General features: G+C 42.1%; 1 protein-coding gene across 1 annotated transcript; it reads right to left on the bottom strand.

Moving 5' to 3' along the window:
• Position 1: 1 nt before the first annotated feature.
• On the bottom strand, positions 2–14304 carry zgc:114119 (Mediator of RNA polymerase II transcription subunit 30-like). Its single transcript, XM_060942991.1, has 5 exons — positions 14179–14304; positions 13780–14025; positions 5497–5655; positions 4802–4891; positions 2–650 (listed from the first exon to the last, which is right to left on the bottom strand). Exons 2-5 carry the CDS (start codon positions 14023–14025, stop codon positions 555–557), a joined length of 591 nt encoding a protein of 196 aa, XP_060798974.1. The 5' UTR covers positions 14179–14304; the 3' UTR covers positions 2–554.
• Positions 14305–15248: the final 944 nt, after the last annotated feature.

The following is a 15248-nucleotide window of genomic DNA, read 5'->3' on the forward strand; positions in this document are numbered from 1 at the left end:
TTACATTTTTATTTTATATCCAAAATGACATGGAGATCTTTAACTGTACAAAAGGTTTACCCTACAAACATTATTACTGTGCCCACATCCTGAAGAAAAATGTATACATACACTTAGGCTCCATCTTCCACCTGATAAAATAGCTGCCAGGATGAAAATAAAGAGACCTCATGTAGTCTCCTGATCAGAGGGTCAGGGATTCCATGTTAGTGCCACACAGGAAACCTGTAGCTCAGGCTGGTCTCCCATCTGTCCCTGTAGCGCTTACCTGGGCTCACTCCTTACTACTTGGCATGGAACTCATAGTCCTAGATCCCTGCTAATCCAAGAGCATCATTTGTTCGGTTCTTTACAGCAAGAAGTACATATTACAAATGAGAGCTTGCTAACGAGTTCGATCTCCACCTGAATCTTCTTTCACTAATCAAGACTAAGCACAGCGGTAACAGTACCAGTGATCCTGAGCCATCCGCTGTCCTTAGAGACTGAAAGGAGTGTGGATCACAAGAACATAAAGGCAGATCTGAAGGGGTGAAAAGGGAAAGGCTTTCCAGTCATTTGCGCATTGTGAGCATGGCATTAATGTCCCATAGGAGGTTCCTCATCTGGTCCATTAGCACCTTCATCTCCTGATTCTTTTGCCTCACTTTCTGTGGAGATTTTTTGAAAAGTAGAGCAAATTAAATAAAGGTTCTGAAATATCAACCCAATGGTTTACATCATGCATGTCAATCTGCTAATGTAAACATCAAGCTACCCATTATTTTAAGGTAACAAAATATAAAGAAAATAAATATGAAATTAATTGCAAATTATATTATATATATATATATATATATATATATATATATATATATATATATATATATATATAGTACTGGATAAAGCCATCGTGGCTCATTTTGAAGACACGTTATTGGTTTGACACGCCATGCTTTTAATTATAGCCATGTAATATCAGTCGGTAAGTAAAGCAGTATTCTAATCAACTTAGTTAAGGGTATATGCAGGAATCCTGAAGTTAAACTGAATACATTTTAAAAGTCCCATGGCATGGTGGTTTGTTGATGCTTTAAACGGGCTCGTGGAGGTTTCCGGATGTTATATCCGCAGCCTTTCTCGAAATGGACCCTCGGCACGTAAATATAGCCTCCTGGGAGAAAGCCCCATTTCAGCGCTTTTCCCAGTGCGTCGTTTTGCTAATGAGAAGCAGGAGGCGGGGAAGGGTAGAGGGTGGGGGCGGGCCATGGGGGGAGGGGGAGGGGCTTGACCAAGCTGCGCGCACACATACTCGCTGCTATCAGCACCTGTAGCCACGCTGCTAAGACAAAACCCTGTTCTCCCTCGGACTCCTTTCGTAAACTCAACGTGACACAGAGAACAGAGTGTGAGAGTGTTCGGAGTGGTAGTTTACGAACGTATAATACCCTAGGCTTGAACACGCACTCCATAACCAAAGAGGATAGAAGCAGCAACTACAGCAACATATCGCTTATCCAACAGAAGACATGCATTGCGGAGCAATAGTCAAACATAAGCTCATAAGTTAGTCAATTTCCAGACTAAACTCAGTTTAACAGAGCATGCTGCATGCTCTTTAGTTTTGTAGCGCAGAGTACCTGGCTAACTGCAGGAAGCGGTTAGCTGCACAGCTAATTGCTAGGCTAACGCACCGATTTTAAAACACGGCAAAACGACCAGTTATACACTTACTTGTTCGGTGTTTGTTGCTGATGCGGCAGGGATGCTTGGTACGGACCCAGGCTTCAGTGACAGTTGATGTGCAAAACCTGCCCTGTACTGTCCCAAGTTGTGGAAACATTCCTCAGGAAAATGCTTCTGACAAACGTACACCGTCTTAGGTAGATTCGACGGCGTATTATTGAAGTAAATAAAATTAAGCCACTGCGTCTTCAGGGGCTCTCCTGTCGGCAGTAAAAACAGACTTTTTTCTGTGTTGTCACATCCATGTACAGCGCAATTTCCATGTTTCGCTCGCTTAGGTGATGCCATGTTGTTGTGTCCTCTATGGTCTCCTCACTACAACTGGGCGGGGCAATCCATACAGTGGGTGGGAATCCAGAGGGGGGGCGTGGGGATCATCTCCCTTGCTGACGTAGTAAAGGGAAGAGCTTATCAACGCGCCGTTTTGACGCGCCATTCTCAAATGTTGGGCATAGTTTGGTTTACACATTATGAAATTTCTAGCCATTGGGGTGACTTAAGAAGGTCAGAGGAACTCATTTTAACGTTAAAAAACCTCAGAAAGTGAAAATTTCATGCCATGGGACCTTTAAGACCTTTTCAAGATATTTTAAAAAGACCCATCAATGCCATATTAAACTGTAACCAGTTACATCAGCGACACACCTTCAACTTATGTTTACCATACACCAAGTCTGAGATTGCAAAACTAAACAAACAGTCTTAGCTTGTGATAACTTTTATGGACCACCGTCATATCAGTACAGCAGAATTCAGAGACGTCAGGAGGGAACAAAGCGCAAGAGAATAAATTGTGGGACGAACCCAAAGGAAGAGTTTATTAAAAGTAAGTTACATTTGTTAATTTATAATTCGTAAAGGGACCTTTGCATGACCGTGTCAAACTGAGATCAGTTAGTCAGTGGGTCCATGGGGCGCCCAATCTGCTCATTTAAGTCACCTTCGCCTGTCTCCAATAGAAAATGAACGGAACACAGAACATGACTTCGCTTGCATGCGTTTTCAGTATAATCTAACTCGCCTACACAGAAGAATCCCATAAGCACTACACACAGCTATGCAATAAAATTAATCTCGGGTAAACTTTTAGCATACAAACGCTTTGGACAAATATTTAATACCTCATAAAATGGTGATTAGGATGTCTTAATACTTTTTAAGGGGCTTAATTTTTACCATATTGACTTACTACCTTTTAATACCCTATGAACACTTTGTAGTTACTTGTATTTAACTAAGGGCCAAGATACATGTGTGTGTGTTCCGGCTGCAAGATATCACAGCTTAATATATTAGTGCACTCCTTCCAATACATTATTACACAGCTCATATGAATACTTGATTCTGATTGGTCGATTACGGCATTCTACAGTCTGTTATTTCTATCTAACAGACCATTGCTATGGACCACCTCATTAGTGAAAGCAAGAAAATCATTTTCAAAATTAAGATTACGTCAAATTATTGATTTCTTTAATAAGTAGTTGTGTAATAAACAGGATAAATGTACAGCAACTGATCATTATTGTGAAATAAACCCCTTTAGGGTGACTCAAGATCCCTCAGGGTCCTGTATCACCTTGTCTGGGTTATTTCACCATAACGACCGGCTCACGACATTATCCCTTACACATTCTTTCTATAGTGACAATTTACACAGGGACTTCATGAATAAAATGCCAAAGTAAGGAACAAAAGAAATTAAAGAATGATGTGTTGTACATTTTATCTGTTTAGAGTTACATTTCGGGGCGGCACGGTGGTGTAGTGGTTAGCGCTGTCGCCTCACAGCAAGAAGGTCCTGGGTTCGAGCCCCGGGGCCGGCGAGGGCCTTTCTGTGTGGAGTTTGCATGTTCTCCCCGTGTCCGCGTGGGTTTCCTCCGGGTGCTCTGGTTTCCCCCACAGTCCAAAGACATGCAGGTTAGGTTAACTGGTGACTCTAAATTGACCGTAGATGTGAATGTGAATGGTTGTCTGTGTCTATGTGTCAGCCCTGTGATGACCTGGCGACTTGTCCAGGGTGTACCCCGCCTTTCACCCATAGTCAGCTGGGATAGGCTCCAGCTTGCCTGCGACCCTGTAGAAGGATAAAGCGGCTAGAGATGATGAGATGAGTTACATTTCATGTTTCTGAATGTCCATGAAACAAATTCCTCATCACTTCTTGTTTTTAAAAAAAAAAAACCTAACCAAATTTTTTTTTTTAATGGAGCGTCCATCACACAAAGCCCTCTGCAAGTCATTACTATAGAAATGGTAACATTAGAACAAACAAATTATAACCCTGTGATGTGGAAGGCATACACCCGTGTGTGTGCTCTAACAGAAAATTAACCTAAACCTTTGGACCAATGACTATCAACAGCACTGTGGTATAATACAACGACAAAAACCAAGCAAAGTGAAAGGATTTTTTCTTCTTTTATCTTGACTTGCTTTCTGTAGTTTTTTGCCTCTGCCAAGGAATTTATGCTCTCGGTATGCTTTGTTTGTTTGTAAGAAGGATTGCGCAAAACCTACCGATCCAATTTCCATGAAACTCGGTGAAAAGCTGTAGCATGAGCCAAGGAAGAACCCAGTAAATTTTGGTGCAGAGCCACAAATTTAGTTTCCGTTTCGATAACATTGCACGTTCTGGGATTTGGCCTTGACAGACGTCTACACTCATCGACGTCCTACATCTTAAAATGGGAATCCAGTAGATGGCAGTAAAGTTCAATAGTGACAAAACATAACCAATGTAAAAATATGATGACTCCATATCACAATCCACATTCAAGGCCACCAGTAATGAGGGTTACTAAACAGTTTTGGAAACGCATCCAGACATACAAGTGGTTGTGGTTGCAAATTTGCATATCACAGAGTTCATTATTGTCCTTGGCAGAAGTCTGCTCTCTTTGAGTGCCCTTCTAATTTTAATAAGAGAATCTGGCACTTTTTTCTTAATGTGCTCTGAATTTCAGATTCCAATTTTGTCCAAGAATGTTTTCTTACTTGCATACTTAATGCAAAATGTTTATCATCCCTCCCTCCCCCGAGTTTATCACTGTATTAATAATATATTGGTACAAACCTCTAAAACTTCTTTTTTGTCTTGAGTCACAGCAGGACTGCAGGGCTCCACTCTCACTGGAGCCATCTCCTCTCCAACATACGGCACCAGCTGTGTAAAAACAAAAACAAACAAACATATTTTATATATATCATTATCTCTAGCCGCTTTATCCTTCTACAGTGTCGCAGGCAAGCTGGAGCCTATCCCAGCTGACTACGGGCGAAAGGCGGGGTACACCCTGGACAAGTCGCCAGGTCATCACAGGGCTGACACATAGACACAGACAACCATTCACACTCACATTCACACCTACGGTCAATTTAGAGTCACCAGTTAACCTAACCTGCATGTCTTTGGACTGTGGGGGAAACCGGAGCACCCGGAGGAAACCCACACGGACACGGGGAGAACATGCAAACTCCACACAGAAAGGCCCTCGCCGGCCACGGGGCTCGAACCCGGACCTTCTTGCTGTGAGGTGACAGCGCTAACCACTACACCACCGTGTGTGTGTGTGTATGTATATATATAGAAATTGACTCGGTGTTAATTCACTAGACTGCTGCTGCTACTACCTGCAACTGATTTCATTACGAGACAGTGTTTTATTTCTATGTGGTGAGGAAGATTGGAAAACTGGGCAAATGTTAACACAAAATGAGCCTTTACATAAATCCATTAATTACACTTGAGACACAGACGGCATGTCTCACCTCAGCAGGAGACTCCTGAAGGTCGGAGGTCATCTCTACGCAGCGCTCATAGAGCAGACGGAGTTTACGGAAGAGCAAAGTCAGCTGGCGCAGGTGCTCCTGCAGTTTCCCGAAACGGTCCTGATACGCTGCCTGACTCTGTGTCACACCGTTCGGCAACTACAAAGACGACGGACCAAAATAAATAAATAAATAAAAATAAAGACCAGACAGAGGACATTCCAAAAAACAACAGGGTATTTACTCTGCAATAAACTCTGTTTTATAACATTTAGTGTATTGATTAAACACTTTGCAAAACTGAGCAGAGGCATTCCTGCATTTTTATTTTGCAGTATGCTCAGAAGAGCAGGGCTTTATACAGTAACTAGGCACTAAGAAAAGCTGCTGCAACATGAAGATTAAGTATGGAATAATACATGACTGGGCATGTTGTCATAGGAAAATAAATCAGTGACAGGACAGAGTGACGCAGCCTGATAAGCGAGGGTCCGTTATCACTCAAACTTAAAAAAAAAAAAAAGGGGGGTATCCCTCTTATACTGGTAAAACTTGCCAGTGATGACAATGAGAGAGAGAGAGAGAGAGAGAGCGCTTCTTCTTCTTTTGACTGTTCCTGTTAGGGGTCACCACAGTGGATAATGTCCCTCCATCGCCTCCTGTCCTCCATATCTTTTTCTGTTGCACCAACCGCCCTCATGTCCTCCTTCACCACATCCATAAATCTCATCTTTGGTCTTCCTCTTTTCCTCCTATCTGGCAACTCCATCTCCAGCATGATTTTCTCAATATACCCTGGATGTCTCCTCTGTATGTGTCCAAACCATCTCAATCTCTCCTCTCTCACTTTGTCTCCAAGTTGTCCTACATGTCCTGTCCCTCCAATATACTCATTTCTAAGCCTGTCCAACTTTCACTCCCAGTGAAAATCTCAGCAGCTTCAGCTATGCTACCTCCAGTTCAGCCTCCTGTCTTTTTGTCAGTCACTGTCTCCAAATCGTACATCGCTGCTCTTACTACTGTCTTGCACACTTCCCCTTTCACTCTTGCTGGCAACCTTCCGTCACAAATCACTCCTGACACTCTCTTCCAGCCATTCCAACCTGCTTGCACTCTTCTTCACTCACCATTACTTTGTACAGTTGACCCCAGAAATCTGAACTCCCAAAAAGAAAATAAATAAAGCACACATTAATATAAAATCAGTAATTTGCCTTGAAGCTGGAACTACTATTCAGGCCATGCTTTATACCTTCTAACCAAACGAAATGAACAATTCAACAGTGCTGTGGTATTTAAAAAAAAAAAAAATTATATATATATATATATATATTATATATATATATATATATATATATATATACACACACACACACACACACACACACACACACACACACATATATATATACACACACACACACACAACCTCGATTCCAAAAAAGTTGGGACAAAGTATAAATTGTAAATAAAAACGGAATGCAATAATTTACAAATCTCAAAAACTGATATTGTATTCACAATAGAACATAGACAACATATCAAATGTCGAAAGTGAGACATTTTGAAATTTCATGCCAAATATTGGCTCATTTTAAATTTCATGACAGCAACACATCTCAAAAAAGTTGGGACAGGGGCAATAAGAGGCTGGAAAAGTTAAAGGTACAAAAAAGGAACAGCTGGAGGACCAAATTGCAACTCATTAGGTCAATTGGCAATAGGTCATTAACATGACTGGGTATAAAAAGAGCATCTTGGAGTGGCAGCGGCTCTCAGAAGTAAAGATGGGAAGAGGATCACCAATCCCCCTAATTCTGCGCCGACAAATAGTGGAGCAATATCAGAAAGGAGTTCGACAGTGTAAGCAAAGAGCTTGAACATATCATCATCTACAGTGCATAATATCATCAAAAGATTCAGAGAATCTGGAAGAATCTCTGTGCGTAAGGGTCAAGGCCGGAAAACCATACTGGGTGCCCGTGATCTTCGGGCCCTTAGACGGCACTGCATCACATACAGGCATGCTTCTGTATTGGAAATCACAAAATGGGCTCAGGAATATTTCCAGAGAACATTATCTGTGAACACAATTCACCGTGACATCCGCCGTTGCCAGCTAAAACTCTATAGTTCAAAGAAGAAGCCGTATCTAAACATGATCTAGAAGCGCAGACATCTTCTCTGGGCCAAGGCTCATTTAAAATGGACTGTGGCAAAGTGGAAAACTGTTCTGTGGTCAGACGAATCAAAATGTGAAGTTCTTTATGGAAATCAGGGACGCCGTGTCATTCGGACTAAAGAGGAGAAGAACGACCCAAGTTGTTATCAGCGCTCAGTTCAGAAGCCTGCATCTCTGATGGTATGGGGTTGCATTAGTGCGTGTGGCATGGGCAGCTTACACATCTGGAAAGGCACCATCAATGCTGAAAGGTATATCCAGGTTCTAGAGCAACATATGCTCCCATCCAGACGACGTCTCTTTCAGGGAAGACCTTGCATTTTCCAACATGACAATGCCAAACCACATACTGCATCAATTACAGCATCATGGCTGCGTAGAAGAAGGGTCCGGGTACTGAACTGGCCAGCCTGCAGTCCAGATCTTTCACCCATAGAAAACATTTGGCGCATCATAAAACGGAAGATACGACAAAAAAGACCTAAGACAGTTGAGCAACTAGAATCCTACATTAGACAAGAATGGGTTAACATTCCTATCCCTAAACTTGAGCAACTTGTCTCCTCAGTCCCCAGACGTTTACAGACTGTTGTAAAGAGAAAAGGGGATGTCTCACAGTGATAAACATGGCCTTGTCCCAACTTTTTTGAGATGTGTTGTTGTCATGAAATTTAAAATCACCTAATTTTTCTCTTTAAATGATACATTTTCTCAGTTTAAACATTTGATATGTCATCTATGTTCTATTCTGAATAAAATATGGAATTTTGAAACTTCCACATCATTGCATTCCGTTTTATTGACAATTTGTACTTTGTCCCAACTTTTTTGGAATCGGGGTTGTATACCGTATATATATATCCTCTCCTTGCAACCATGCGCAGTCTCTTTTTCCCTCCAGACAATGATTAGATGCAGCAGGTGCATCATTTGAAATAAATACTCCAAAGACGGTCACACAGCAGCAAAACAGCATCCAGTGTGACAAATATAGAAACTCTGGTTCTCACCACCTGTGTAAGTCTCTCCCTATGGTTTTACTCACGTCAGTGCATGCCTCCTGTTAGATGCTGAAGGTTTTTCCCCCTGCTTGGGACACCAGTTCATTACAGAAAACATTCTTAAATTCATAGGTTCTCATCAAGGGAGTAACTTTGATTTTGACATTGGTGGGGACACAAAAGTAATCCAAGGCAGAGCTTCCGAAAGGTGTTTTTTTTTTTCCATTAGCAATCATAATTTCATGTCATGCAGATCTTATAGGTTAATGAGGGCAGCTGTGGCCTAATGGTTAGGGAGTTGGTCTTTGGATCCCAGGGTTGCAGGTTCAAATCCCACCCTTACGTCTCCATCCATGGCTGCGTGAGATACGGGGGGTTGATGGGCGGGTAGTCACGGCTGCTGTGGGAAGTGTGCTGCTTTTACAGCAGATGGAGTGACAGCTGGGATAGCCAACCATGTAAGTTAGCAAGAAACAGGTAGCTAATCAGAGAATGATATCTACATTAGTGGGGGGATTATTAGCAGTGTCATACATTTAACCCTTTGTGTGCCATATAATCATTGCTCAGGTTAGGACGTTGGTTTTACTGATCGTGATTCCACAGTAGCGGCTGAATATTGGTAGGGACACGTCCCTAGCCAAAATTACGCCCTAGGTTCTCATCACCATCTGGGATCATCAGAGACGCAGAGGCATTATTATACCGTAAGTATGGAGTGCTACGCAGTATTACACATGCTATTTCCCTCTCTAATGTACTATGTTTAAATGTATGTGCAGGAAAACTTGCGTGAAGGAGAATTTTTATAATACAGTATTGATGAAACTAGTAGGATGGATTTTCTTCTTGAAAGCTACGTAGCCTTTTTGTTGATTATGCACTTCTATAGGGTAGAGTAACACACAAACGTACACCTGTGTGCGGGTTGTGAAAATCCCGACCCTTTAAAATGACATCCATGGCACAAAAAGATTGGAAACCCTTGTCTTAATTACACATCATCCCTGTTTGACAGGGGTTATCTTCTGTATTCATGTTGTACTGCCTCAGCAATCAATTATTTTTTTTCTTTTGATACATTTATTTTAATAATTTAAAAAAAAAAAAGCATCCAGCTGTTTTAGTGTATTGTGGATATCGTGGAGAGCCTGGCTGTCTAACAAAGCTGCAGCTATCCAGAACTCCAGCCCAAGTTCCATAATTACTCTACATTTGGCCAAGTAAACAATGCACACTATATGGCCAAAAGTTTGTGGACAACTGACCATCACATTCATATGTACTTGTTGAACATCCCAGATATTATTCCCCCTTTTGCTATTACAATGACCTCCATTCTTCTGGTGTAGGCTTTCCACTATATTTTGGGGCGTGGCTGCCTGAGGGGATTTGTGTTCATTCAGCTACAAGAACGTTAGTGAGATCAGGCACTGACGTCAAGTGAGTGACGTCAACTGACAGTTGACTTGCTAACTTTAGGACTGCAGTTGTCATGAACAGTTTTGCACTCAAGTTTCCATCGGTGAAGAGTTTATAACATCAACGAAACTGACTTCATGTTAAAACTGTTAACGTTATAATCATGTTGTCTGTTGTCGCCCAAATGAGGATGGGTTCCCTTTTGAGTCTGGTTCCTCTCGAGGTTTCTTCCTCATGTCGTCTGAGGGAGTTTTTCCTTGCCACCGTCGCCACGGGCTTGCTCATTGGGGATAGATGAGGGATAAAATTAGCTCATGTTTTAAGTCATTCAAATTCTGTAAAGCTGCTTTGCAACAATGCCTATTGTTAAAAGCACTATAGAAATAAACTTAACTTGAAGTGAGGAGATCTGGGGTGCAGTTAGTGTTCTAGTTCATCCCAAAGGTCTTGAGTGGAGTTAAGGTCAGGGCTCTGTGCAGGACACTTGAGACCTTCTACTCCAAACTTAACACGTCTTCATGGAGTTCACTTTGTGCACAGGGGCATCATCATGCTGGAACAGGTTTGGGACTCTTATACTTCTTTTCCAACTTGGCAGGTCGAAGGCCAGTTTGTAGCTGGTACCTAATCTCAAACCAGTTCTTCACATTTCTACAGCCCAAGAGCTGGCTCATAGCCAGGAAAACTGCTTTGAGAGCAGCACCGACACTTTGCTAGTCGAGAACCAAGAACTGCTTATGTCATCTCCATCTTTTTGTACGCCTTGGAATCTTGGACACTGACAGCACAGCTCCAAAGAAGAATCCAGTCAGTTGAGATGAGATGCTACAGAACCATCCTTGGCATCTCCTACCTGGACCATGTCACCAACGAAGAAGTCCGTAACACCATCTTACAGAACATCGGCAGACATGAAGACCTCACCACAGTCAAAAAGAGAAAACTCAGATGGTACAAACATGTAACCAGATCCAGCAAAGGCCTTTCCAAAGTCATCCTACAAGGCACGGTCCAGGGCTGCAGAAGAAGAGACAGACAGAGGAAGAAATGGGCCAACAATGCAGACCCAAAGAAGCTTTGTGGAGACCCAGAGAATGGCACATGACCGTGAGAGATGAAGAGAGCTGGTGTGTTTTATCAGTACAGCACCCCCACGACCACACGCGGTCATGGGACCGAGCGAGCTAGGGGCGGGATTATCATGACAAAGAAAGAAAGAAAGAACAACTTTATTAATCACACACTTGTGAAATTCCTCTCTGCATTTAACCCATCTGAAGCAGTGAACACACACATGCACGCATTGAGCACACACATATACCCAGAGCAGTGGGCAGCCATGCTAACAGCACCTGGGGAGCAGTTGGGAGTTACCGGTAGGTGCCTCGCTCAAGGGCACCTCAGCCCAAGGCCGTCCCATATTAACCTAACCACATGTCTTTAGACTGTGGGGGAAACTGGAAGAAACCCACGCAGACACGGGGAGAGCATGCAAACTCCGCACAGAAAGGCCCCCGCCGGCCGCTGGGCTCGAACCCAGAACCTTCTTGCTGTGAGGCGACTGTGTTAACCACCGTGCCACCCAACACCAGCTAAAATTGTGTTTGGATGCCACTTATTCACTTATAAAGAACATGATACAGTCTACTATTGTTGTTGTGTTTGGCACTAGCATTGTTGGGAAAGCAGAGCCATACACAGTAGGGTGCATCAGTTGCCCCCTAAAAATGAAAAGTTCCTCTGATCATGATGCATTTTTGTTTTTATGTTCCTTTTGGTAAGAAAACACACTGGGTGAAATATTTTGACAAAACTCAAAAGTTTAATGGTGGCACCAGGAGCTCAAAGTTATGGAAAAAGCTGCTATTTTGTGACTTTTATGACAAAATTTCGATCACTTTTCATGAAACATTATGGCACCTTATAGAGTATACCAAATATCTTAGATACACATTTTTAGTACATATTCTAAATATATTATCAAGCACAGTTTGAGTTTTAGCTGTTCATTGAATCATTGTTCAACTACTTTTAAACAATACAAATGTATTATGAATCACATTAATGCTTCTCAATCCCTTGCAAAGGTTCTTAACATGATCTCTGGCTCACAAGAAATCAATAAATGGAGTCCAACATTGTGATTCAAACCTTACGCGAAAACATAAAATAAGCGTTTTTTGGCAAAAAATGAACCCCATGGTGCCACCATTAGACTTTTGAATATGGTCAAAAAATTTTACAGGATGTCTTTATTGGTGAAAAGGAACACCCAAACAAAAATGCATCAGATTTTATGAAAGTGAGGGCAACTGATGCACCCTATTACACAGATGTATACAACTCCAAGCCAGCACAAGCACCAGCCCAGGACGAGCACCTAATGGAAAGGCGGTATTAGTTCTTCTTCTTCTTTTGGCTGCTCCCGATTAGGGGTCGCCACAGCGGATCTTTCGTCTCCATTGCTCCCTGTCTTCCACATCTTTCCCTACCACACCTGCCACTTTCATGTCCTCACTCACCACATCTTTAGCCTTCCTCGTTTTCATGTGCCTGGCAGCTCCATCCTCAACATTCTCCTTCCCACATGCTCTGCATCTCTTCTCAGGATGTGTTCCCGTACCATCTAAGTCTCATCTCTCTTAGCTTAAAGTGCCATTCCACCATTGGATGTATTCTTTGGCATAAAATACAATATATTTTATGACAACATGACTAGACAGAGAAATCTTTTAGCTTCAAAATGATATATCAAACATAATTTTTTGACAAGTATATTAATTTTGCAACCAAAGTCACCTACCCTTTTAATTTCCGTGCGGTAGTGAAACGTGATGTCATCGGCAGGTTCCCCTTCTTGTGTACCACGTGTCGGTCTATTTTTAGACCAGGAAACCCCCAAAGTGAGAGAGTCATTTCTCCTCGTATATGGGGGCCAAAAAAATTGCGAAAAATTTTGAGTTAATCTTTCAGTTAACTAGATTTATTGGTATTAGCTAGATTTATTGGTATTATTTTTATCGCGTTCTATCCGCCATTGCTGATATGTGCCACGTCACACAGTACACAAGAAGGGGAACCTGCCGATGACATCACGCGCGGAAATTAAAAGGGTAGGTGACTTTGGTCGCAAAATTAATATACTTGTCGTTGTCAAAAAAGTGTTTGATATTTCATTTTGAAGCTAAAAGATTTCTCTATCTAGTGATACCATTTATATATGTTGTCAAAATATATTGTATTTTATACCAAAGAATACATCCAATGGTGGAATGGCACTTTAATTCCCAAGCTCTCCACATGTGCTGTCCCTCTGATGTGCTCGTTCCTTATCCTGTCCAACCTCCCATCGCAAACCTTAACATCCTCAACTCCGCCACCTCCAACTTTGCCTCCTGTCTAATACTAAGGCAGTATTAGTTCTAATGAAGGGAAATTGTAACGTTACAGCATACAAAGGAATCCTATACATTTGTGTGCTTCAAATTTGGTGGAAAGAGTTTGGGGGAGAAACACATCGAGGTATGATGGTCAGGTCAGGTCAGGTGTCCACAGAGATTTGGATACAGTGTAGATTGAGTTCAAAGCCCATACTCAAGACCATCACTTATTGCATAAAGTCTAGTATATCAATAACAATAATGCGGATAATGCTAAATGTGGAAGACTGCCGTCCACCTGAGTAGCCCGTGTGATCTGGAAGATCTCCATGGTGCGGGTGACGATGTCCTGCACGGTGTCCTGACCGATGCGGCACAGGAACACGGGGGAGATTTCTCGGAGGGCGGCGGGGTTGGGGGGCATGGAGGCCTGCCCGGGGACCGAGGGCCCTGAACCTGCACCCATGTGGAGGCTTTGTTGCTGCTGCTGAAGCGGGACACCACCAAGAGCACCGCCTGGAGCCTTCTGAGGCAAAGAGGACATCTGCAGGAAAGAAAACCGTCCATTAGCTGGATAAGTATTACTGAATCAGGTGGACTTCCGGTTGTTGAAGCTATGAATGGACACAATGAATTAATGACCTACTGTATATACTCTGCTTATAATCTCTCCATTTTAGAGCTCTTTTAGACTTACTTTAAAACACCAAGTGGATATTAGAATCGTCCGCGAATTCCCTAAAGAATAGGATAAGGTGAAATAAAGAGAGCAACTCCTTTCTATTTCTATTCAAACGCCAGAGCAACACCAGCCTGTCGTCACTTCCGGTTTTCTGTTGTTGTTCATTGCGCCATTTTACCACCAGGAGGCAGCAGAATCCTACATACAATTTATTTATTTTTTTTTTACTTTATTTCAAAGAAACAAATTACAAGCCCTTCAAAGAAATACAGTTTGAGACTCAGCAGATTAAATCAAGAGGCATAGTACAGCGTAAACAAACAAACAGCAATAATAATGAACAAAAGGGGCACGGTGAAAGCCATTAGATTAAAAAGAAAATATAGTGGTGCTTGAAAGTTTGTGAACCGTTTAGAATTTTCTGCATAAATATGACCTAAAACCTCAGATTTTCACACAAGTCCTAAAAGTAGATAAAGAGAACCCAGTTAAACAAACGAGACAAAAATATTATACTTGGTCATTTATTTATTGAAGAAAGTGATCCAATATTACATATCTGTGAGTGGCAAAAGTATGTGAACCTTTGCTTTCAGTATCTGGTGTGACCCCCTTGTGCAGCAATAACTGCAATTAAACGTTTCCGGTAACTGTTGATCAGTCCTGCACACCGGCTTGGAGGAATTTTAGCCCATTCCTCCGTACAGAACAGCTTCAACTCTGGGATGTTGGTGGGTTTCCTCACATGAACTGCTCGCTTCAGGTCCTTCCCACAACATTTCGATTGGATTAAGGTCAGGACTTTGACTTGGCCATTCCAAAACATTAACTTTATTCTTCTTTAACCATTCTTTGGTGGAACGACTTGTGTGCTTAGGGTCGTTGTCTTGCTGCATGACCCACATTCTCTTGAGATTCAGTTCATGGACAGATGTCCTGACATTTTCTTTTAGAAGTCGCTGGTATAATTCAGAATTCATTGTTCCATCAATGATGGCAAGCCGTCCTGGTCCAGATGCAGCAAAACAGGCCCAAACCATAACACTACCACCACCATGTTTCACAGATGGGATAAGGTTCTTATG

The sequence above is a fragment of the Neoarius graeffei genome, chromosome 16, assembly GCF_027579695.1.
Source record: "Neoarius graeffei isolate fNeoGra1 chromosome 16, fNeoGra1.pri, whole genome shotgun sequence".
NCBI lineage: Eukaryota > Metazoa > Chordata > Actinopteri > Siluriformes > Ariidae > Neoarius > Neoarius graeffei.

Coding starts and splice junctions, on each gene's coding strand:
- zgc:114119 (XM_060942991.1), bottom strand. CDS start 14,025: ATGTCCTCTTTGCCTCAGAAGGCTCCAGGCGGTGCTCTTGGTGGTGTC. Junction 4,892..5,496: donor TTCAGGAGTCTCCTGCTGAG/GTGAGACATGCC, acceptor GTTTTTACACAG/CTGGTGCCGTATGTTGGAGA. Junction 651..4,801: donor ACAAAAAAGAAGTTTTAGAG/GTTTGTACCAAT, acceptor AAATCTCCACAG/AAAGTGAGGCAAAAGAATCA.